Raw genomic sequence first — 26253 nt, 5'->3', positions numbered from 1 at the left:
TTGCTTTATCCATATTAAAACGTTTAAGGATCTTTTCTGTATAATTTGTCTGGTGAACAAACATTCCACATTCTTTTTGTTCAATTTGTAAACCCAGACAATACTTGGTTTTTCCAAGATCCTTCATTTCAAATTCTTCCTTCAAGTATGACACAACTTCTTGAATTTCCTTATTCGTTCCAATGATGTTTAAATCATCAACATATACAGCAATAATTACGCATCCGGATGTTGTTTTCTTAATGAAAACACAAGGGCATATTGAATTATTTACATATCCCTTTTTCATCAAGTGATCACTTAGTCGATTATACCACATTCGATCTGATTGCTTTAACCCATATAATGATCTTTGTAATTTCACAGAATAACATTCCCTGGGTTTTGAACTTTGTGCTTCAGGAATCTTAAATCCTTCAGGGATTTTCATATATATATTACTATCAAGTGATCCATATAAGTAAGCTGTAACAACATCCATAAGACGCATTTCTAAATTTTCAGATACCGCCAAGCTAATCAAATACCGAAACGTAATTGCATCCATCACAGGAGAATACGTTTCTTCATAATCAATTCCAGGCCTTTGAGAAAAACCTTGTGCAACAAGTCGAGCTTTATATCTTACTATTTCATTTTTCTCATTTCGCTTTCGAATAAAAACCCATTTGTATCCAACAGGTTTTACACCTTCAGGTGTAAGGACTATAGGTCCAAAAACATTACGTTTATTTAGCGAATTTAATTCAACCTGGATGACATCTTTCCATTTTATCCAATCCTGCCGATTTTTACATTCACCAAAAGATTTTGGTTCATGATCTTCGTTATCATTTATGATGTCGATTGCCACATTATAAGAAAATATATCATCAATTTCATCTATATCTTTTCGGTTCCATATTTTTCCAGTATTAATATAATTGATAGAGATTTCATGATTCTCGTCAGTTTGTGGTTCTGACAGAACATTTTCATCATCATGTGTTTCTTCAGGAACACCATTCTCTATTTTGTGATCATCATGTGTTTCTTCAGAAACGTCATTCTTTATTTTGTGATCATCGTGTTTCTCTATGAATTTTCTTTTTCGAGGATTTTTATCCTTGGAACCGACTGGCCTTCCACGCTTCAGGCGTTTAATGACATCATGAGTATCTTCCATTTGTTTCTTTGGAATTTCAATTCGAGCAGGGGCATTTGCAGCATGTATATATGATTTAGTTACCCCTTTTGTGTCAGCAAATGCATCTGGTATTTGATTTGCTATTCTTTGCAAGTGTACAATTTGTTGTACATCTTTTTCACATTGTTTTGTTCTTGGATCCAGATGTAACAATGATGATACATACCATGTAATTTCCTTTTCAGTATGTTTCTGTTCTCCCCCTAACATTGGGAAGATTTCCTCATTAAAATGACAATCAGCAAAACGTGCGGTGAACACGTCGCCTGTCTGAGGTTCAAGATATCGAATGATTGATGGACTATCATAACCGATATAAATTCCAACCTTTCTTTGAGGTCCCATTTTCTTTCGTTGCGGTGGTTCAATAGGCACATACACCATACATCCAAAAATTCTCAGATGAGAAATGTCTGGTTCTTTACCAAATGCAAGCTGCAATGGGGAGTATTTATGATATGCACTTGGTCTGATGCGAATTAATGAAGCAGCGTGTAAAATTGCATGTCCCCATATAGAAATAGGGAGCTTTGTTTTCATAATCATTGGTCTAGCAATCATTTGCAGACGTTTAATCAATGATTCAGCCAATCCATTCTGTGTATGTACATGAGCAACAGGATGCTCAACAATGATTCCCATAGACATACAATAATCATTGAAAGTTTGGGAAGTAAATTCACCAGCATTATCAAGTCTAATTTTCTTGATTGTATAATCGGGAAATTGATTCCTCAATTTTATTATTTGAGCAAGTAATCTTGCAAATGCAACATTTCGAGTTGATAATAAACATACATGTGACCATCTGCTGGAGGCATCAATCAATACCATAAAGTATCTGAATGGTCCACATGGTGGATGGATTGGTCCACAAATATCACCCTGAATACGTTCAAGAAACATTGGTGATTCAGTTTGGATTTTGACTGGTGATGGTCTTATAATAAGTTTTCCAAGAGAACATGCTTTACATTGAAACTTATTATTCTGAAAGATCTTCTGGTCTTTCAGTGGATGACCATGTGTATTTTCTATAATTCTTCGCATCATTGTTGAACCAGGATGTCCCAATCGATCATGCCAATTGGTTAATATCGAAGAATTATCAACTACCATGTTTGATTCAATGAGACTTATATGTGTATAATGCAATCCAGTAGGGAGCATTGGTAGTTTTTCAATAACATATTTCTTTCCTGATTTATATGTGATAAGACACATATATTTCTCATTCCCTTCATTCATTGTTTGAGTATCATACCCATGGGAATATATATCATTAAAACTCAACAAATTTCTTTTCGGTTGTGGTGAATATAAAGCATCATTGATCAAAAATTTTGTACCATTAGGTAACAAAAATTGTGCTTTACCACATCCTTTAATCAAGTCTACAGGACCTGATATTGTATTCACCGTTGTTTTTGTTGGTTTTAGTTCCAAGAAATATCTTTTATCTCGGAGGATAGTGTGCGTTGTACCACTATCGGGTATGCAAACTTCAGCTTTGCTCATAGCATTTTCCATATTTGAACTTCAAAAAAAATATGCAATGAAATAAATTACTTGCAATATATATTTAAATATAACACAAATCATAATTATACAATAAAACATTATTCTATGAATACATGAAAAATAGATTATTGTACATTTATATTCTACCATTATATTGTTCATTTTCAGAGAAATCGTTGAAAAAATCTGCAGCATCAATATTGTTCATTTCTATCCCACCAACATATTGATCATTTCCAGAGAAATCATTCATAAAATCACCAGCATCAAAATGAGTTGAATCACTCAAACGGTCACTGCGTTCAGTGAAGTTGGTCTCCTTTTCTTTCCCCTTTAATGATTCTTTATAAAGTTTACAAAGGTGCTCAGGGGCTCGACAAACTTTGGACCAATGTCCTGGAGTACCACATCTGTAACAAGAACTTTCATATCTTTTTGAGTGCTTCTCATTAACACTTGTATTCTCATGATGCCTTTTCTGTGGATGGTTTGGGACGTTCTTTTGAGATGAGTTATAAAAATAACTATCTCGATTATTTTCAAAACCACGGCCTTGACCACGACCACGGCCAATTCCACGTCCACGTCCACGTCCACGACCTCGACCTCGACCTCGACCAAAACCTTGTCTTTGAATTTGATTTTGGTTTCCTGGTTTAAATTCATTTTTATTTACAGCATTTACTTCTGGAAATGCTGTTGATCCAGTGGGTCGGGACTGATGATTTCTCATTAATAGCTCGTTGTTTTTTTCCGCCACAAGAAGACAGGCGATGAGTTCAGAATATCTCGCGAATCCACGTACTCTATATTGTTGCTGTAGAGTAATATTTGATGCATGAAACGTGGAAAATGTTTTTTCAAGCATCTCAGATTCTGTGACCTCATGTCTACAAAATTTTAATTGCGAGATTATTCTATACATCGCCGAATTGTAATCACTGACTTTTTTAAAGTCTTGGAATCTCAATGTATTCCATTCATCCCGGGCGGTCGGAAGTATAACTTCTCTTATATGTTCGAATCTTTCTTTTAATCCCTTCCACAAAGCCATGGGATTTTTTTAAGTCAGATATTCACATTTCAATCCATCGTCAAGATGTCGACGCAAAAATATCATGGCTCTTGCCTTTTCTTGTGACGTGCATATGCCATTTTCTTTAATGGTCTCGCTTAGACCCAATGACTCAAGATGCATTTCTACATCTAGAGTCCATGACATATAATTCTTTCCCGTGATGTCGAGCGCAACAAATTCGAGCTTTGTTAAATTTGACATGGTGGTACTAAAAAAAATTACGATGCATTTTATTAGTTAATAATTATTGCAATACAAAGTAACGGATAAACAACAAGTACAAGTATTTGTAAAAATAAAGAAAACGCACGAGGAGGATATTCTCCGATAAATACAAGACTCGTGAGTATGATAACCAAAATAATTAAAAATAACTTTGAGAAAGTCATCTTCTTTTTTCTTCGAAAAATTTGATGAAGAATAATTTTTAGAGAAGAAGAGAAAGTTGGAGTGATTGAATGTGTTTGTGAGATGATATTTATAGGGTAAAAACTAGCCGTTTTTTACCATTTATGACCGTTGGGGTACAAAAAAAATAAAGGTATGTATTTGTATAATTTTATGGTAATAATATGATATATATAATATTAGACATGTTTAAATAATTATGTATATCATATCATAATATTATAACGAGTGTCATAATTTATTTTGTTTAAAAACCTTATAGGCTTTTATACTTGTCGTATCCCTTACCGGGAGTGTGGGATGTCGTCTTAACATCCTCCCAGGATTTATAACAAGTTTATGAAAAATTTATTTTTATTATTTTTAATAATAACATTATATTGTATATTAAATAAATACACAATAAATAAATAACAGTAAAATAAATATAATTATTTTTGTTACCTTTTTCTTCTGTTTGGAGCTTGAAAAAGGATGGAGGACTTTTAGAGCTTCGTGCTGATAACGTGTTGTGAAAAAGTAAAAATTTATGGTAAAAAGTAAAAATCTCAAACTCTCAAAATTTACCAAACTACACACTTTATAATATTTTTCTCTCTACTCAATTGTGATTTTCTTCACAAATGAGAGATCTATTTATAGGAAATCTTTACAAATAATCCAAAAATAAAATACATCATTACCTACATCATCACACACTAATTTTCAATATTTACAACTCTTATTTTCAACATTCAAATATTCAACATTCAAATATTCAATGCACACATTTTAAATATATTTTTCAACAAGTTGAATTATAAATAATTAACTATTTCGTTAATGATTATGTTTGTTACGTGATACCATGTCATTCACTAGACGCGCATATATAAGATCCTAAACAACTTAAGTTGATTTTAGAATTTTGATGTAGTTGTTAGATGATAAAGTTGAATCTATAAAGTTTATCTCTTAATTGAAATAAATTCAGCTAATTGATATAATTCAAGTATTTTGAAGTTGACTTTAGAATAGTTGTAAGATGATATAGTTGAATACTATATCCAAGTCTTCACGTTATTTTTTTTTTAAGTTTTCCTTGACAATCACAACTTGATTTGTCTAGCGCAAGAGTGGTGATCAAGTGAAATTTGATGTACGTGGGTGAAATTTGATAAATTATGGAGGGATTAAAATTGATTTTTGAATTATTGAAATAAAAAAAATAAAAATAAAAGTATTGAAATTTAAAAACAAAAATAAAAAACAAAAGTGTAATATTAGTATTAAGGGTTAAGTTGGAAGAAAAGTTGGTGTCCCTTAGGTGGTTACTATCATGTCCTCACACTTAATAAAATAGAGTAGATAGAGTAGATATATATATATATATATATATATATATATATATATTTCATGTAAAAGAATTTAATAAAACTTGCAATTAATGACAAACAAAAACCATATAATTTAGCTCATCCATGATTAAAAAATAGATTTCATCCATTCTTCGATGTTATATTTTTAGGAGAAATTCGATCTTACTGAGAGGTTGACCAAAATTTGGCCAATTTCTTCCCACATAAAAAATCATATGTGACCAAATCTTGTGTAATGACCGACCGTCTATCGTATTATCGTAAATCCTATGTGATTATCGATAATTTATGAAATTGTCATGTGATTATATATATGATGTATATCATGACAACGAAAATGAGAAAATAAGTATTGGATATGAATTGACGTTGTAAAGCTCGAGTGGAGAAGCCGGACGCCAATAAGTACAAAAACCAATATTTTGTACAGAACGTGTGGCTCCCGAGCGGTAGAAAATGACCGCTCGAGCGCCAGTGTAAGCACAAAATTGTGCTCGGACAGAACATTTCGCGCCCGAGCGGTAGTTTTTGACCGTCTGAGCGCGGTGCAAGTGACACTCGGGGGCAGAACATCTCGCGCTCGGGCGCGAGAATTCTACCGCCCGAGAGCGACAGCGATGGGGATAAGAATGAGATTTCCGTTCATTTCTTCTTCATTCTTTCTTCAGCAGCTTCAAGAGATTTTGATTTCTACCGTCAGAAATCACCTCGAAACGTTGTCCAAACTTGGAACAAATTATAGATTCGGAATCTTCGCGTTGAGAGCTTCCTGTTGAGGTAAATTTCTTCTAGTTTCAGCAGCTCTAAATATGAAAGTGCTGGAATAGCATGTATTTGAAGTCGAGATTCCTATATGTGGTAGAATAACCGACAAGAAACTCATATTCGAAGTCGGAATTGAATTATGTTATGATTTTGATTTGATATGAATTTTCAAAGTTTCAAAAGATATTTGAAACTCATATTATTGATTTTGGATCATGTTATTGATTGAAATGAATATGTATTTATGTAGATAAATTATTATACTGATATCTTCAAGCTACATCAATTGGAACGAAGAATTGAGGTATGTTGCGATCGGGTAACATACGACAGGTATCTGTATTATATGATATATGTTGGTTTGATTTGATTGATTGGAATGAGAATACATGTCTATATGCCTTATTTGTTGAGTTTATGTGGCATACATGACATTGTGATTTGAATATCGATGTATAAAATAAATGCTTTTTTAACACACATCGTTTGATGCATACATCGATACATGACATGCACGTTGAGCTATGATCCTTGGATACCTTGATATGATTTGATTGGAATCTGGGGTTTGTGAACAGAATGCTATGTTTGGTATTACATGACCCTTGAAACATAGACATTTGTGGCCCCGACGATTGATTGAGATTTGTGATTTGATGGCGCTTTGTCGACGCTATCGTACGAGTATCCCTGATTGAGGCCGGTGTGCTAGCTCGAGCATTGATTTGATAGCGATTCGATTGATTCTGACATGTGCTCAGTGGATGAGCATTTGACCTGATACCTCCACGACATACATGCATTGCATATCATATATCATTGTTTAGATATATGTGATACATATTGTGGTTGCTTCAAACTGAGCTTTCCTCACCCCAGAGAGAGCTGTTGTTGTCTTTGTATGTTGACAATGACAGGTACTTCAAGTTATCAGGAGACCGGATATGGTATTTCTGGAGGGAGTCTTGATTGATCTGAGATTTATTGGTCTATCCCAGTATATATGTATATGTATCTATATACCGGGGCATGTCTCGAGGATATGAGTTGTTTGTCTGTGATTGGTTTTGATTATGTGTGGGCATGTTTTATGATGTGAGATTAAATACTATTTTTAGTATTCAAATTATAGAAAAGATATTTTGGGCTCATTGTAAAGAAAATTTAAACTCGTTTTCCGCTGTAATTAATTAACCCTAATCAAATTGTATTGTAATAACGATTAGGAGTTAGAGACCCCACACGAAGTGGTATCAGAGCATAGCTGGGAATGCTCGATTGAGTCTTGTGTACACGTGAATATGCACAAATGAATTGTGCGTATGTGTTTGATTTATTTGTATTACTTGCTCTTACTTGATTTAGTTTGAGTAAGTTATTGATGAGATTGATGATATGAGATGATAATGATGTTAAATTGATATTGATTTGTGATATTCATCCTTTGATTTGTAGATGGATCCCACGAATGAAACTGCGAGTAGCAGTACTGAGAGGATAGTTGGACAATTTGAAGGATTGTCCATGGATTTAGTGATGGCTCGATTCCAGGATTTGAAACCACCGAGATTCTTTGGCACTGAGAGTAGAGAAATGGCAGAGGACTGGTTGAAAGATATCGAGCACTTGTTTAATATCGTTGAATATTTAAAGGCTCGGCGAATGAAACTTGCTCTTTATCAATTGAAAGACCGAGCAAAATCTTGGTGGGAAGCCGCTGAGATTGGACTGAAAGAAGCCGGGATTGAAGTCACATGGGATGTCTTCAAGGCCCAGTTTTTGGAGCAGTATTCTCCTCCTTCTTATTATACTGCTCAGGAGAATGAATTTAATAGTCTGCAGTAGGGAACGATGACTGTTGCAAAATATGCTTCGAAGTTTTCGACTTTGTTGAAGTATGCACCTCACGTAGTTGCGAATGCAAAAGCAAAATATAACAGGTTTGTAAATGGATTACATCGTGCTATTTATACTTTTGTTATTTCTGGTTTGCCTACGAGCTACGCAGAGGCAGTTGAACGAGCAAAGGCAGCCGAAGCTGGACTAAGGCGAGGAGGTCCACAGTATACTCCTTCACCTCCAGTGTCAGCTCAGAAGCCTACTTTGCGTCCAAGAGGTAAGAAGTTCAAGAAGACTGGTTCCACTGTTTCTTCATCTTCTTCGAGTTCCAGTGGATCCCAGAGAGGGAGTCCCGTGATTGCTCCTTATTGTAGCCATTGTGGAGGCAAACATACTATCGAGCAGTGTCGATGTATGTTTGGTATTTGTTATCAGTGTGGACAAGAAGGCCATTTCTCTTGAGTATGCCCGAATAGGGGTACAACTTCTTCCCAACCCCAGCATGGATTTCGAGGTGGCCCTATTACGATGAGACCTGTTGTTCCTGTTCCATCTTTTCAGCAGTCGAGTGTCCCACGATATCGAGGACCAGGTGGTCAGACTGCTCAAGTTCCTCCTCAGGTAAGAGTGTATGCTATGACGGAGGATCAGGCGAAGGAAGCTCCTGGTGGTGTAATTGCAGGTATTTGCATGCTTTGCGATTATCCTGCACGTATTTTATTTGATACAGGAGCATCCCATTGATTCATATCTCATGCATTTGTTGCATCTCACGGTATTGAGTGTACCCCATTGTATGATACATTATCGATAGCCACGCCAGCAGGAAAGATTATTTTGTCTGAGCAAGTTGTGCATAATTTTGTATTGATATATGAGGATAATATGATATTCTTGAATTTGATTGTCCTCCCAATGCACGACTTTGATTGTATTGTTGGCATGGATATCTTGACGACAAATCGAGCTACTGTTGATTTTTTTTCATGGAGTGGTTCGATTTCGACCGATTGATGGACCCAAGTAGAATTTTTATGGCAAGGGTTCCCAAGCCAAAATTCCATTGGTATCTTCCTTGGAAATGTCTCGACTTTTGACTAGCGGAGATGAGGGTTATCTTATCTACGCTATTGATGTCTCTAAGAAGGAGCCTTCTTTATCTGAGATTCCTGTTGCGGAAGAGTTTCCAGATGTATTTCCCGATGAGATTCCTGATTTTCCTCCTCATCGAGAAGTTGAGTTTAGTATTGATCTTGTGCCATAGACTGCTCCCATATCTAAAACTCCTTATCGCATGGCACCATTGGAATTGAAATAATTGAAAGAACAATTACAGGATCTTCTCGGTAAGGGATATATTCGACCGAGTGTATCACCTTGGGGAGCTCCGGTCTTATTTGTTCGGAAGAAAGATGGTACTATGCGAATGTGTATCGACTATAGGCAACTGAATTGGGCTACTGTGAAACAAGTACCCACTTCCTCGTATTGATGATTTATTTGATCAGGTTCAGGGTACTTCTGTTTACTCTAAGATTGATCTTCGTTCTGGATATCATCAAGTACGAGTTCGAGATGAAGATGTGCCAAAAACTGCTTTTCGTACGAGGTATGGCCATTATGAGTTCTTGGTTATGCCTTTCGGTCTCACGAATGCTCCTGCTGTCTTTATGGATTTAATGAATCGTGTCTTTCGAGTTTATCTTGACCGATTCGTTATCGTCTTTATTGATGATATTTTTGTATATTCGAAATCGAAAAAGGATCATGCTGAACATTTGAGACTGGTACTTCAAACTCTTCGTACTAGTCATTTATATGCTAAATTGTCCAAATGTGAATTCTGGATTGACAAAGTGATATTTTTAGGCCATGTCATTTCGAGACATGGCATATCAGTTGATTCTGCTAAGGTCGAAGCTGTATTGAATTGGCCGAGACCTACGAATGTTCCTGAGATCCGTAGCTTCATGGGTTTAGCCAGATATTATCATCGCTTTATTGAAAGGATTTTCGAAGATAGCTAAACCTATTACTCAACTGACACAGAAGAATCAACGATTCATTTGGTCAGATGAATGTGAAGCTAGTTTTCTTGAATTGAAGACGAGATTGACTACATTACTTGTGCTTACTATTCCCTCAGGTACCGGAGGATTTGTAGTGTGTACAGATGCGTCTGGTAAAGGTTTGGGCTGTGTCCTGATGCAACATGGCAAAGTGGTTGCTTATGCGTCTCGTCAATTGAAATCTTATGAAACTCGTTATCCTGTTCATGATCTTGAATTGACCGCCATTGTGTTTGCACTGAAGATTTGGCGCCATTACTTGTACGGCGAAAAGTTTGTTATCTATTCAGATCATAAGAGTCTGAAGTATCTCTTTTTTCAATCTGATTTGAATATGAGACAACGCAGGTGGATGGATCTCCTGAAGGATTTTGATTGTGAGATTCAATATCACCCTGGATCGGTGAATGTTACTGCGGATGCCTTTAGTCGTAAGGTGCATGATTCTGTTTTAGCTCCTGTTTCTGTCGCCAAGGTACATGAGGATATATGCACTTCTAGTTGGATTTTTCACTCGAATTGGAATTCTGTCACTGTCTCATCATTGCAAATTGAGCCGAATTTGATATCGAAAATACGAAAGGCCCAACGAAACGATGCTCAGATCCAAAAGTCGAAAGAACTTGTATCTGCTGGACATCAGTTTGAATTTCAGATTTCTTCTGATGGTTCTTTACGACTTAATGGTCGGCTGGTAGTTCCTGATGATTCTGACTTGAAATCTGCCCTTCTTCGAGAAGCAAATTGTAGCAAATACAGTATTCACCCTGGAGGTCGAAAGATGTATTTGACATTGAGACCTCAATTTTGGTGGAAACGTATGAAGAAGAACATTGCTGAGTTTATTTCGAAATGTCTTGTCTGCCAGCAAGTGAAAGCCGAGAGAATGAAACTTGGAGGATTGCTCCATAGTCTCGAAATCCCGAAATGGAATTCGGAACATATTGCTATGGATTTTGTGACTCATTTACCTCGTTCGTCCAAGGGCTGTGAAGTTATTTGGGTTATTATTGATCGACTTTCGAAATCTGCACATTTTATTCCGTATGAGCGAACTTATCCTTATAAGAGAATGGCCCGTTTATACATCGAGAATATTGTGAGACTGCACGGTGTGCCAGTCTCAATTGTATCAGATCGTGATCCCAGGTTTGCTTCTAAATTCTAGGGTAGTTTCCAAGAAGCGATGGGTACGCGTTTGGCTATGAGCACAGCTTATCATCCTCAAACCGATGGCCAGACTGAGCGTACAATTCAAACATTGGAAGATATGTTGTTTGCGATTGTGATGGATTTCAGAATGGGATGGCAAGATGCCTTACCACTGGTTGAATTTTATTATAATAATAGTTTTCAAATGAGTATTGGTATGGCACCGTTTGAAGCTCTATATGGGAGACGATGTAGATCACCATTATTCTGGGATGAAATTGGTGAGAGACAATTGACTGGACCTGAAATGATACAAGAAATGAATGATAAGGTTCAGTTGATTCGACAGAGAATGAATCCTGCTCAGGATCGTCAAACGAGTTATGCGAACAAACGAAGACGACCCTTGGAATTCCAGAAAGGTGACAAAGTATTTTTGAATATATCTCCCTTTAGAGGCACTATTCGATTCGGCATGCGAGGGAAATTATCTACTCGATATGTTGGTCCATATGAGATCCTTGATCATGTTGGTGATCTTGCTTATCGATTGGCATTGCCACCAGCTCTATCTGTCATTCACGATGTATTTTATGTTTCTATGCTGAGGAAATATGAACCAGATCCATCACATGTACTTGCACCTGATGAGGTTGAACTTGATCCTTCTCTTTCCTATGTCGAACAACCTGTTCGCATTATGGATCGAAAGGAAAAGATATTGCGAAATAAATCGATTCCGCTAGTTCGAGTACAATGGACACGACATGGTGTGGAAGAGTCGACGTGGGAATTGGAAAGCAAGATGCGAGATTCATATCCGCATTTGTTTGATTCTCTTCCATCTGTTCTATTGTATTCAATGTATACTGATCCGTTTACTGATTTTAGTTTTGATATGTACTATAACTGGTGACATATATATGTTTGATAATGTTATGTATATAGAGATGTTTGAGATTTCGAGGACGAAATCTTTTAAGTGGGGCAGAAATGTAAGGACCGTGTATCGTATTATCGTAAATCTTATGTGATTATCGATAATTTATGAAATTGTCATGTGATTATGTATATGATGTATATCATGACAACGAAAATGAGAAAATAAGTATTGGATATGAATTGACGTTAGTAAGAGCTCGAGTGGAGAAGCCGGACGCCAATAAGTACAAAAACCAATATTTTGTACATAACGTGTGGCTCCCGAGCGGTAGAAAATGACCGCTCGAGCGCCAGTGTAAGCACAAAATTGTGCTGGGACAGAACATTTCGCGCCCGAGCGGTATTTTTTGACCGTCTGAGCGCGGTGCAAGTGACACTCGGGGGCAGAACATCTCGCGCTCGGGCGCGAGAATTCTACCGCCCGAGAGTGACAGCGATGGGGATAAGAATGAGATTTCCATAGCATTTCTTCTTCATTCTTTCTTCACCAGCTTCAAGAGATTTTGATTTCTTCCGCCCGAAATTAACTCGAAACGTTGTCCAAACTTGGAACAAATTATAGATTCGGAATCTTCGCGTTGAGAGCTTCCTGTTGAGGTAAATTTCTTCTAGTTTCAGCAGCTCTAAATATGAAAGTGCTGGAATAGCATGTATTTGAAGTCGAGATTCCTATATGTGGTAGAATAACCGACAAGAAACTCATATTCGAAGTCGAAATTGAATTATGTTATGATTTTGATTTGATATGAATTTTCAAAGTTTCAAAAGATATTTGAAACTCATATTATTTATTTTGGATCATGTTATTGATTGAAATGAATATATATTGATGTAGATAAATTATTATACTGATATCTTCAAGCTACATCAATTGGAACGAAGAATTGAGGTATGTTGCGACCGGGTAACATACGACATGTATCTGTATTATATGATATATGTTGGATTGGTTTGATTGATTGGAATGAGAATACATGTCTATATGCCTTATTTGTTGAGTTTATGTGGCATACATGACATTGTGATTTGAATATCGATGTATAAAATAAATGCTTTGTTAACACACATCGTTTGATGCATACATCGATACATGACATGCACGTTGAGCTATGATCCTTGGATACCCTGATAAGATTTGATTGGATTCTGGGGTTTGTGAACAAAATGCTATGTTTGGTATTACATGACCCTTAAAACATAGACATTTGTGGCCTCGACGATTGATTGAGATCTGGGATTTGATGGCGCTTTGTCGACGTTATCATACGAGTATCCCTGATTGAGGCCGGTGTGCCAGCTCGAGCATTGATTTGATAGCGATTCGATTGATTCAAACGTGTGCTCAGTGGATGGGCGTTTGACCTGATACCTCCACGACATACATGCATTGCATATCATATATCATTGTTTAGATATCTGTGGTATATATTGTGGTTGCTTCAGACTGAGCTTTGCTCACCCCAGAGGGGGCTGTTGTTGTCTTTGTATGTTGACAATGACAGGTACTTCAGGTTATCAAGAGACCGGAGATGGTACTTCTGGAGGGAGTCATGATTGATCTGAGGTTTATTGGTCTATCCCAGTATATATGTATATGTATCTATATAACGGGGCATGTCTCGAGGATATGAGTTGTTTGTCTGTGATTGATTTTGATGATGTGTGGGCATGTTTTATCATGTGAGATTAAATACTATTTTTAGTATTCAAATTATAGAAAAGATATTTTGGGCTCATTGTAAAGAAAATTTAAACTCGTTTTCCGCTGTAATTAATTAACCCTAATCAAATTGTATTGTAATAACGATTAGGAGTTAAGGGCCCCAGCATCTTGATCATTCTCCTATAGTAGGGTAGTATCCCTTGGTGTCGAGTCGGACCGGACCCTATTTTTATCGGCAAAAATTTGTGTAAGACGATCTCACATGTCGTATTTTGTGAGACAGATCTATTATTTGGGTCATTCATGAAAAAATATTACTTTTTATGCTAAGATTATTACTTTTTATTGTGAAAATCAGTAGGATTGATCCGTCTCACAGGTAAAGATTTGTGAGACCGTCTCACAAGAGACTTACTCATTTTTATTATATTATACAATAAATTATTTAATTTCACCGTTAATTTAATCTATTGATTACTTAAACTTTTTTTTTTTTTTTACAAAAAATAAACTTTTTAGATGTTTTTAAACTTCATTTCAAGACGGTTTCAAAATTATATCAAACAAAGTTATTTTAAAATCTTTCTTATTCGGATCCAAATATTTAAACTAAACAATTTAGTTGTTCAGAATTACATTTGAAAATTTGCAAAGTTGATTGGTTGAACTCATGATATTAAAAGTCAATTAAATCGTTAGGAACAACACGATTTTTCGGTAGAAAGCGTGTCAACGAGTAAAGCCACGCTTTTCCCATCTCTTTCACTCGATTCTTCTCCTCTTCCTCGCTCCAATTATTTGCGATCACCACTGTACGCAAAAATCCCCGCCGGAGTTTACACCCTCCGCCGTCAGCTCACCGCCATGCAGCACGGCGACTATAATTCCGCTGCCCCTTATTACAACAACCAACAGCAGTACTACCCACAAAACAATACTCCGAACCCGAACCCGAACCCGATTGATTCTATCCACCACCCGCTGCCGTCGTACGCATCCGCGCCACCGTTCTCGACTAGCAGCTACAATCCTCTTCCGCCTTCCTCTGCGGACTACTCAGCCTCTTACGGCCACAGCTCCTCTTCATATCCTCAATTTTCTCAAAATCCCGATCCTGTCCCCACCGCTCCATCGTATCAACAAACTCAGCCCTCTTATTCGTTCCCCCAATTTGAAGCACACGGGGCCTATCAACCTCCCTCCCCAGCTCAATCATCGGCGTATTATCAATCTTATGATCAGCCGCCGACGCCAAATTATGCTTCAAACACTAACCATAGCCCCAGCCAGGTTTCGCCCAATTCAAATCATCCTTCTGTTCAACCCTCTTCTCAATACTCTCTGTTAAATTCCGCACTGTATGAACCATCGTATGATAACACTGCCAAACACGATGGCTATCTTGATGGGAATTTCGGTAGGAGCAGGCCAGTTTTGGGATCAGAATTATATGGAAAACTAGCGGACAGTGGATATAGCGCGTATGGAAATGACGGTGTCTACGGGAGTAACGAGGGAGTTTACGCATACAAAGGGAGTAGAGAGCCTTATGGAGCTCGGGGAACAGCTCCAAAGTCATCAACTTGGTCTAGTTTTGATGATTTCGGAAGGCCCCTTGGGCGTTCTTCTTCTTTGGGGAAGGAGCATCCTGAGAATTCTGGTTTGAAGGTTGTGAGAGCAGTGCCGAAGGCCGATGCACAACAGGATGCTAAAAGTGGAGTTCAAAAGTTCAGAGTGAAGCTGTTGGCGGAAAGTGTTGGCCAGAGCACGATGGATGTACTTTGCCAGGTTTGTGCAAAGAATTTAAGATTGCATTTGGATGTGTTGATTTGAAATCTATGGATTTCGATAATAATTTTATTGTTTACATCTACACCTTTACTTATGCATTATTTAAACATTCTAAGTTGATGGAGAACTTGAAATTCATCCTAATTAACATATTAACATGGAACACTGGATAATCGTGGAACGAGTGTTTCTCTAAACTCAAAAATACATTCATCAATACAAATGCAACTAAGTAATTTGTAAATGCCTTTTGCTTTTCATTGTAGTACTTAATAAGTCTGATTGTTTAAGTATTGTATTTTTTCTTGTTTAAAATTGTGAAAACACAAATGACTCCATCGACAATCAATATGGATTGAAATCAGCTAATAGTTTAATTCTTATATGGATGAATGCTACCTTCTTATCTTCTTAAAGTTTTGGGTTTTGCCGAGTTTCATTGTTTCTTTACATTTGTGTTTGATCACGACACAGTTTGGTGCTGTTTAGGACTTAAATTTTGGCGGTTTATGCATATGCTTAGCTACTGCTTGCTGCTTTGACAGGTTGATTATTATGTATGACTTCATTTTCACGCCAAAATTGTGTCAGACAGCAAATTTGTCAACCTTTTCTAGTGAGAATATTTCTTAGACATACATCATAGTTTTTAATATGTGTGCATTTGTGTCAATCGAAACAGGTAGTCACCTGGCCTCTGTCTCATTGAAATGCAATGCTTAGTGAGTAGATAGATAGTTATAAATTGGTTCGTCACTTTGTTGTATTATAATTTTAAGGTTGCTTTTTTTACTTAATTTTGATTATTTTCCCTTTTTTTGGTGGAAAATCTTACATAATATGCTACATTGTACATTTTAATCCAGTAAATGAAAGCAATCCCACAAAGATGTACCGTTTATAATCTACTTGGTTACGTGCAGTGGTATCATATAAGTTTCTCTTTCTTATCCATATTCACTTGCAGTATCAAGTTTTTTATCTTGAAATATTTTGATTTGGACTGCTTTCAGATTAGCCTGGATGGAATCCGTATGCTGGATCCAAGTAACAATCGTATACTGCGAATATATCTTCTCGACTCAATAACCAGATGCGAAGTAAGTTTTTATTTATACTTTTCCTAATGGGGTGGAGTTGTATGAGGTTTACACGGAAAAGTTAAGTGCATCTAGTTTTATCAGTTACCAAAATGACCAACAAATTTCAATTTTGTAAGAAATGCAATAAGTGTGAAGTGGACATTTCCAATCTTTAACATTTGTTGATTTTAAGCATCGATAAATACTCTTTAAATATGTTATTTCCTTTATCTTGAAGATACTTTTGTGGAGTGTGTAAGCTCTTTTTTGGTCAAATGGAGAGGTGCACTGAGCACGGTGACTCTTATTCTGGTAGAACTAACAAATCATTCACCAATTACTGCTTTAACGTACAACTGGTTTACCTAAAATTTGTAACATTCGACATTGGTTGTTGGACTCCTGGTTGGGTTCTTTGATATGAGCTCATGCGCCTTATCTTATCTTCTTATCAAGTTGCATTTCAATTAAATTTCTGTTTTCTTTGTATATAGGCTTTGGATTCATCGACATTTGCCTTCTGGTCAAAAAGCTCCGTGGACATTGAACCGAGGCGTATCAGATTGCAGTCTAATAGTTATACCACCAACACAATTTTGGACACAGTTACTGCTGCAGTCGTACAGGTTTGTGATTCTTTATTTTGTTCATGGTGTTAATCATTTGTAGACCACTATGCAGTGTCTGAAGCATTGTTGACTTGTCAACGCCTATCTTGTGGTTGTGGTTTTTATTTGATTATTTTACTGAGCCCCACTTGCCTCTAATGAACTAAGACACGTTCATATGAAAAGAAATTAGAACAAATGAGTAGAACGTGTTAAAAAGGAAATTGGACTAGTAAAATGTTTGATTACTTTTTGAAATTGCAGTTTAAGGAGATGAATGGAAGAAGCCAGACTTCTGACTCTCCCAAGGTTGCTATGCAATCAACAGAGAAAAAGAAAGGTTTAGGGGAATGGATGAATTTGATAAAGCCTGTCAATGAAGAAAAAGATCACTGGGTAAAATTATTCTTTTATTTGGCCTTGTGAGTTGGGCTACTGAAATTTCTATGCCCATTTTTTTTCCCTATTTCAACTATTAATATTGCATTTATTATTTATGAGTTCTCTAAGAAACCTAGTTGTGTAGAAAAATGGAAAGAAGGTGACATTTCTTTCTCAAATCTATGAGAAATTTGATGGGGTTTTTGTTGAGCATTGTATTTTCATTTCGACTATGTGTGAGTTATCTGGTGGAGACCAATAGATGATGGGAGTTTCTGAGAAGATATTTCATAATAAGTCCTTATGTAGTTAAATTTCTTTTGAATGATGCAATGGAGTAATTGTCAGCTTTCTCTCCAAATTACACAGAAATGTTGGTGAGCTAGATATAATTTAACCTCTTCCAATTATACATGCCGAGACTGTTGGAAAAAGTGTGGAAAGAAGTTGATCGTGATACCAAAAGCATTATTCTTGTCATTACTTGATTGATGATGATCTAAGAGGTGCTGTTAAATAAAGGCCACTCACCCCCTTCATATCTTGCACATGACTGGAGTCCTATTGGCATTTTGAATTGCCTTTTTTATGGGCAATCACACAACTCTATTTTTTTTATCTTTATTACATTTTTGACAATGAAAAATGCAAGGCAATTCCACCATTTTTGCTAGTAAAGTATATATATCATGGATGCTGGTAATTCAATATCTTCTATTTGAAGCTTCAGGTTCTCATTTATTTTCTGGCTCGATAATAGGTTCCTGACGAAGCAGCAACAAAATGCACAGCTTGTGGGACCGATTTCAATGCTTTTGTGCGGAAGGCATGTACTCTCGTTTCCTCTATGCACATTTCTTCTATTTCTGTTAATTTTTCTGTGTCTGGAATGTGTTATTTACTATACATGATCATACTTTCTTACAGATGTATAAAACGTGCATGTTTTCTTGTTTGTGTATATATGATTTGTCGTGGGTGTAATGTAATTTCTGATTTATGTATAAAACATTGATTTTGGTTCTACTTTTCAGCACCATTGCCGAAACTGTGGAGATATTTTCTGTGACAAGTGCACTCATGGTAGAACTGCTCTTACTGCTGAGGAGAATGCTCCAATAGTTAGAGTTTGTGATCGATGCTTGGTATGTGCCAATCATATTCTTCCCATTTGGGTCTTCTCCAAAACTTGTTTATCATGTTTCTTTGCTCTAGTTTTGCGGACTAGATGTAGAAATAATTGCTTGTGAATCCATTGATGATGTTCACAGCAAATGCAGTCATTATACACTTTTGAGTTTTGTCAAAAAAAGTATCTGCATGTTCCTCCTGCCTTTGAGAATGTGCATTACTTGAGATAATGATTTGTGGAACTGCTGCATTAGGATAATTTGAAATTATGCTTTTTTTGTAGGCTGAAGTTTCTCATAGGTTGAGTAATGCGAAGGAAACTGCTAGCAGATCTACTGTTATTCGAAGTCACGACGATCTCGCAAAGAAACTTCAGGTGTTACCTTCTTTGGCATTCACTGTATCTATTGATACCCATAAACTCAATATTTGTATGTGTACTCCTTTAATCGTGCTGAGTAGCTGTTTGATCTATCAAAATATTATCGATTGACATGATTTTAATGTGGCTTAATGTTCAATCATCATTTGATAACTTTATGTGATGTGTATGTGATAGCATCTTTTTTCCTTAGTCGTGAATTATGTTTCTAATGCTCTCATTTGTGACATTTCAAGTTGAAATAATTCGTTGTTCACATTTTAGGTATGTGGCTGCTAACCAAATAGTACATGTGATGGCATCTTTTTTTCTTAGTCGTGAATTATGTTTCCAATGCTCTCATTTGTGACATTTCAAGTTGAAATAATCTTCTGTTCACATTTTAGGCATGTGGCTGCTAAACAAATAGGAGAGTTTCTTTTTTTGGGGGTTCCAACTAGTTAATTTTCTTGGTTGTGTTGACTCAAGTACTAATGTTTTTCATAATGACGCAAGTTATCTTGTTTGGGATTTTATTATGCATTTATTTTCCATTATTGTTAAGCTGTTCAATAATTTACAATTGGATTGTTGATTGTTACAGGAGGAGATGGAGAGAAGCTGCAAGGTGTCATCAGGTAAATATGCTCATATTCTTGACTGTATTTTTTTCGGAAACACAACCAGAAATGGTCATATTTCAATTTAGTGTCCACGAGGCATGAGTTGGCGTGATTTAGAGTAATTTGTAGCTCAAGTATTCTGGAATCTTTTCATTCCACATCTTTTTTTGCTCCTCAGTCCTCTCACTCATATATTTGTGTTCGAACTGCTGCCTCTTCTTTTTTAATCATCTGTCTTCTTCAGTCTCCAAGTCAGAGGTTTCAGGCAGACGGATGAAAGAGGTTGCTTGCCCTACTTGTACAGTCCATTTGCAGGTTCAAATAATTCTCATTTTTTGCCTTCAAGTTTATGGAATCGGGTTATCTTTCTTCACACATTTTTACTGTGTCATGTGTAATTTGGAGCAGGTTCAAGTTCCCAGCTCAGGCTCAGAAACCATAGAGTGCGGAGTCTGCCAGCATCCTTTCTTGGTCAGTGGCAACTGATCCATATGTGTGCTCGATCCCCATAACCCCCGTCCCCGCGACTGTGATTGTTAGTGTCTCAAGTTATCTCAAAGTGTTTTGAGTGTGGTTTTTCTACAGAATACTCGACATTACTCGGTTTTTCTCCCTCATGTCTTACTTTATATGTTCTTTCTCCGATGCCAATGATCTGGTCTCGCGTATTTGTACATGAATATTCTCGTCTGTTATCGAACTATTGTTGTTCATGTCTGTTACATCGATCTATGTTCAGGGAAGTTTATCAATGTCTTTTGATGATTAAAACTTATACATAGTTTGCTCATTGTTTTGGAGTTGAACCTTACATTGTAGCTTTACAGAGTTATCTTAATCTCAACCGATGATTTCGGCACATGAATTTTTTACTCTTTGAACAATATTTTCTTAGATATTATTACTAAATCTAAAATCCATTTGAAATAATAAAAATTTTCAAGTTCAACAATGTTTCTATATATTTTACTTCAAAAATCGAAATTTAATCTATATTTTACCTTTCAAAAAAGAAACCAATGTTGTATTAATAAATAGACTTAATATTTTTCAACCGTTTCTTTGGATATTGGCTAGAATTCAGATATACACAGTTTATTTTCTTGAGTTTCGAAGAATGAAATATGTTATCACGAAAGCACTCAAATTTTATCACTCACGTATATTTTAGTAATCGCAAATTTAGGTATTTAAAATAAATTACTCATAATATAGTAGTTAAAATTGCGGGAGAAATAGCATGTTTTCTCGATAGCCTTGAATTTGGTCTTAATACATAACTCATGACCAAAATTTAGCATAAAGACGCACTAATTTCTTCATACTTTTTGACTTAAATAAAGTTAAACAGAGACTGGGCTTGTAGCCCAGTTGTCTCACCCCCTGCCATATTAGCTGGCTCCCCGAGTTAGAATCCCCGGCGTGTGTGTTGTAATAAAAAAAATAAAGTTAAACATAGTAATTTGTATAGAGAATTCGACATTGAAATAAGTTGACTTTTCTTTGTATTTGGCTATTTTGGTCCACTTCCCAGCTTCCAATCAACCTGACAAAATAAAAGAAAAACATAATTAACTTCCACATAATTTTTTATTTTTTGAAATTATTTCCACATAATTCGTATGACTAAATTCATATAAAAAGAAACGACAATGTAATTCGTGTCGATCAGTAACAATACCTCAAAATTATCAAATCCACACGTTCGGTGTCCTGGGAATGGAATGAATATAATCATTGGTGTAAGGGTGTGCCTTAAAAATCCAATCTAAGCTTGCAGGCTCATAAACATGCAACGTAAACCATATAACTGGAAATCTTTGGCTTGAGGATAGCAAGAAACAATCAAAGGATGCTAAATAATTCATTAGAGACGTGCAACATATGAGGGGAGAATCGGGAACATTTATATTCCAAGTCTGAGACCAATCTAAGTTATTGCATGACATCTAAAGGATAAAATACAATCAACACCAACTGTAATAGTTTAACTGAGACTCATGTTTGAACACTGTAAAGGCGAAGAACATTCGTACCTTTGTACAGAGTTGTGTGGAAAACTGTAATTCAGCAAAACCCAACTCTTGGCATTTCATTTTTTCTTTTCTTTGCGTCCTCCAATACAGCACCGCCACCAATGTGTGCCAATACCAAGTGTACAGTCTTCCCTTGTGCAATGATCAAGCCGTTTTCAACGCTGATAAAAGTCGGATAAGTAACAGGGTTGCAATGCAGTCACCAGTAATCACCACAGGAACATTGCCCATTTGAGAATCTATGGAAACGATTGTTGTCTCTAACAATAATAGTCCTTCCGGTGCATTTGGACATAAACTTTACTGCAGTATGACAATCACCGCACACACGCAAGTTTTTCATGACTCTAATTGGTCGTTCGGGCGGAAACTTAATGAGCGCAAATGCAATGGCTAATCTCTCGCTGTGATACCTAATCGCTTGGCTCTTCTCTACAGCACCAACTTCTCGCAATACATAACTAGTGTCTGCAACATAACCAGCGCGCTCCATGTCCTCCCCCAACTCCTCAAGCCTTTTATAAATCTCCACCGTTTGTGGATGAACCCTATCCCCTGCAGCAAACGTGTGAATCTTGTTACTTTCCTCTACCCAGCTCAGCCCCGTTTCCTTTTTCTGCCCCAAATCTTTCAGCAACTTTCTTGCTTTTGCAGCTTCTTGATATCTGCCAGCAGCTGCATAAGCACTGGACAACATAATGTGTAAGCCTGGGCTCACAGGTCCAAGCGCAAACACTCTATCAGCCACATAAGCAGCCAGCTCAATGTTTCTATGGATTCGACAGCCAGTCAATAAAGCTCCCCACACAGACTCTGTTGGTTGCATCGGCATTTCATTAACTAATTCAAGAGCCTCTTGAAGTTTTCCAGCTCGACCAAGTAAGTCTACCATTGAAGCATAATGCTGACTTCCAGGTTCGATTCCATTATCCTTCATCAAGCTAAAGTAAAATTTTCCTTCCTCTAGTAAACCTGCATGGCTACAAGCATAAAGCATACACAAAAAAGTGATAAAATTTGGCTTCGTCCCCACACTTTCCATTTTCTTAAACAGCTCAAACACACTCCTTGTATGAGCGTGCTGAGCACATGCGATCAACATTGAGTTCCACATCCCTAAATTTCTATCGAAAACCTCATCAAAAACTCTATAAGCATCCTCAATCACACCACTCTTTGAGTACATAGAGATCAAAGAACTCCCGACAAAACACGACTCGTCAAAATTCATCTTCAAGCACAAACCATGCATCTGCTTTCCCAATTCAAACAATGTCGAATTCCCACAAACCCGAATCACACTAGAGAAAGTAAAATCATTCACATTCATACCTCCTCCACATAAAGCATCTTTGAAAAGCCTCAGAGCCTCGTCATCCTCCCCCATTTGTGCATAACCATATATAATCCCACTCCACGACACCACATTTCTGTCAGGCATTCCGTCGAACATCTTCCTCGCATCTCCCAGTCTCGCACATTTCGCATACATATCCACCACAGAGCTCCCCACATACACATTCACATCATAACCTAATTTCACAGCCAGACAGTGCACCGATTGCCCCAAATTACAATCATTTAACATCGCGCAAGCTTTCGTCGCACACGGAAATATATGATCATCCGGATACATCTTCTCATCCCGAAGCATACCCTGAAAATATTCAAGCGCATCCAAGGGGAGTTCATTCTGAACAAAACATGATACGATAGAACTCCAGGTGGTAGATGATTTGAAAAAAGCGTCATTGAACAACAATTCCGAACAATGCGGGAGCTGAAGCCTAGCGTAGAAATTGATCAAATGATGGCATACCAGCGGAACAATTTGAAGGCCGGATTTGATAACATGGGCATGAAAAGCTTGGCCTTTGAGAAGAAACTTCCCCCGCGTGAAATCGAGCAAATGATTACATATGGTTCGATAGTTCTGCTCAAAGCTGAGATTATTCAGTGGGTTTCGCGGAAAACGTGAAGTGCTGGAGAATTCTTTGCGGGGCAATGGCAGCAGCTCTTGCAGTGGAGGATCAAGAATCGGTTCCACCATTACAGAGTTGTTTACAGGCAAGAAAGAACCGAATTAAATCGGTTCCCGCTTTGTGAATATTACAACACTAAGTAATAAATGATAAATTAACGGGGAGGAAACGAATTGAATCAAAATTGAAGGTCCAATTCGATTTGAGATAGAAATATTGGACTCGAGTTCGATTCAAAACTCTACTATTTTTGTTTGAATTTGGGTTGAATCATAGTTCGATTTTGATTCGAAGTAGTCGAACATGTTTGCGAACTACTCAACATATATACATCTAATATATAACTATGTTATATCGATATAACATTAAAACTCACAAATATTGAACAAAATAATTTGGGCTCAATTTTGGCATAGAAAAAAATTCAAACATATTCAAGTTCGGCTCAAATCCAATAATTTCAAATGCGAATCAATTTTTTTCTGGATTCGTTGCGTAGGATAAAATGCTTGTTTTTTTATAATAAAGATTGCAGTTAGCTGCAATTATACAACTAAAATCCATCACCCTAAATGCTATGTGCATATCACTCCTCCATCGAGGACACATACAAGTTTTTGGTATAGTTGATTAAAGTCGATGTAAACAATGGCGGGGGATTTCAAAATTTCATGTCCCGCTTTGCCATATTGAAAATAGGGACGTAGAGGAACCGAGCAGGTTTACAAGCTTTATGAGCCGACTTAAAAAATATTTGATTCATATTCAAATTCGGGCTGAATTCAAACATGTTAGAACTTTTCTTCGAGCTGAACTTGAGTCAAAATTATATTTTTGGTTAATTCATGAGTCCCTTCCAAGATTTAATATTTTATTAATATAATATAAATATATATTAATAAATTAATTAGAGTCTTCTATTATTTTTGAGCAATAATTCAAATATATCGCTAATATTTTCAAATATTTTGAAAAAACTCAAACTCGAGCCATGATTCGAACAATTTTTTTAAAATTTTTCGAGTTTTGAATCGAGCTCGAGATCAAATATATCTATTTCAACCCGAATTAGAACCTTAAATTTTTTATCATATTCGGTTCGATTCAATTTGTTTATAAACCAAATTAAAATTTTGCTCCAAAGTTTTGCTAAAAAAATAATTTCTTTTTAAAAAAGAAATCGCTAGGTTTTAATGTTAAATTATTTGTCCATCTAATCCTAATGGTATATTTGCCATATGTTTGGCGTAGGGCCGTTCTCTTGAGTTAAGCGAACATGAGTGCGAGCAGTACTGAGATGAGTGATCTCCTTAGAAGTTCTCTTGTGTCAGACTTCTGATGTTGTGTCACTCGATCTAATTGGATATACGTGCCGTAAAAGAGTGACCTCATATCTTAACGGCTAATATCTCTAAAGGATACGAGACATCACCAGTAGATAGACATACAACTTTATGGATTAATGGACCTAACAACCCGACCTATTAGCACCTAAGTACGTGCATTGTCGTTGCCACATATATAAGGAAAAAAGTTGCGCCTTGGGCTGACAGCTATAACTTTTGACTTAGTGTTAAGTGCTTGATCCTAAAAATTGGTATCAGAGCAAGGTCATGAGTTCAAGTCTTCCCAAGAAGCATATTTTAATATTTTTTTTGGGTGGTTAACATGCATGAGTGAAAAGTAGGATTGAGATCGTGACTTCATGCCTCATGAGAAATATGATGCGTCAAGCTGCTGACATTATGTCACTTGATCTGGTTGGATAGATGAGCCATAAAAGAATGACCTCATATCTTAATGAGTAATACTATCTCTGCTGGGGACATGAATGACGGTAGAAAAATAGTAAGACTGATATATAAGGGATATAAGATAACACCAGCAGATACACACGTATCTCCCATGACTCATGAGTCTAACAGCTCTACCCATTAAAATCCAATTAGGTGCACCCTGCGTTGCTACAAATACAAGGAAATAAAGTTGCATCTTGGCTAACATCTATAATTTTTGGCCTAGTGATAAGCTTTTGATCCTAACATAAACAAATTGAGCCTGTTCATGAACTTTTCGAGCCGATTCAATAAATATTTGATTCGTATTCGTTTTTATCAAATTAGAGTTGAACTCAAACATGCTCGAACTTTTTAAAGCCAAACTTGGGGCAAAAGTATTTTGTTCGTTAGTTAGCGAGTTTTAATATTTTATTAATATAATATAATTATATATAAATATATATACATTTCGAGTTTTTGGACGTTTCGAGCTTTCAAA

At 36.4% G+C, this 26253-nt stretch overlaps 2 protein-coding genes across 5 annotated transcripts; one reads left to right on the top strand and one right to left on the bottom strand.

The window, feature by feature from the left end:
• Window positions 1–14714: 14714 nt before the first annotated feature.
• Window positions 14715–20733, top strand: LOC142520458 (protein FREE1-like). The gene is made up of 10 exons (XM_075623432.1): window positions 14715–15769; window positions 16786–16872; window positions 17349–17480; window positions 17727–17858; window positions 18604–18669; window positions 18878–18988; window positions 19258–19350; window positions 19940–19973; window positions 20203–20273; window positions 20367–20733. The coding sequence occupies exons 1-10, from the start codon at window positions 14846–14848 to the stop codon at window positions 20442–20444; spliced, it is 1728 nt and encodes a 575-aa protein (XP_075479547.1). The 5' UTR covers window positions 14715–14845; the 3' UTR covers window positions 20445–20733.
• A 449-nt stretch (window positions 20734–21182) lies between these two features.
• Window positions 21183–24129, bottom strand: LOC142521135 (putative pentatricopeptide repeat-containing protein At5g52630). Of its 4 annotated transcripts, none has more exons than XM_075624349.1 (3): window positions 21995–24129; window positions 21640–21782; window positions 21183–21504 (listed from the first exon to the last, which is right to left on the bottom strand). In XM_075624349.1, the coding sequence occupies exon 1, from the start codon at window positions 24042–24044 to the stop codon at window positions 22194–22196; it is 1851 nt and encodes a 616-aa protein (XP_075480464.1). In that variant the 5' UTR covers window positions 24045–24129; the 3' UTR covers window positions 21183–21504; window positions 21640–21782; window positions 21995–22193. The 4 variants fall into 4 exon arrangements, with proteins under 4 accessions (XP_075480464.1, XP_075480465.1, XP_075480466.1 ...); XM_075624350.1 differs by having other exon boundaries at window positions 21640–21768; XM_075624351.1 differs by lacking the exon at window positions 21640–21782 and having other exon boundaries at window positions 21995–23687; window positions 23814–24129.
• Between the last annotated feature and the right edge of the window lie 2124 nt (window positions 24130–26253).

Source organism: Primulina tabacum, chromosome 12 (assembly GCF_025594145.1).
Source record: "Primulina tabacum isolate GXHZ01 chromosome 12, ASM2559414v2, whole genome shotgun sequence".
NCBI classification, from domain to species: domain Eukaryota; kingdom Viridiplantae; phylum Streptophyta; class Magnoliopsida; order Lamiales; family Gesneriaceae; genus Primulina; species Primulina tabacum.
The sequence above is the reverse complement of the archived record's forward strand: the minus strand, read 5'-3'. Positions and strand labels throughout refer to the sequence as shown.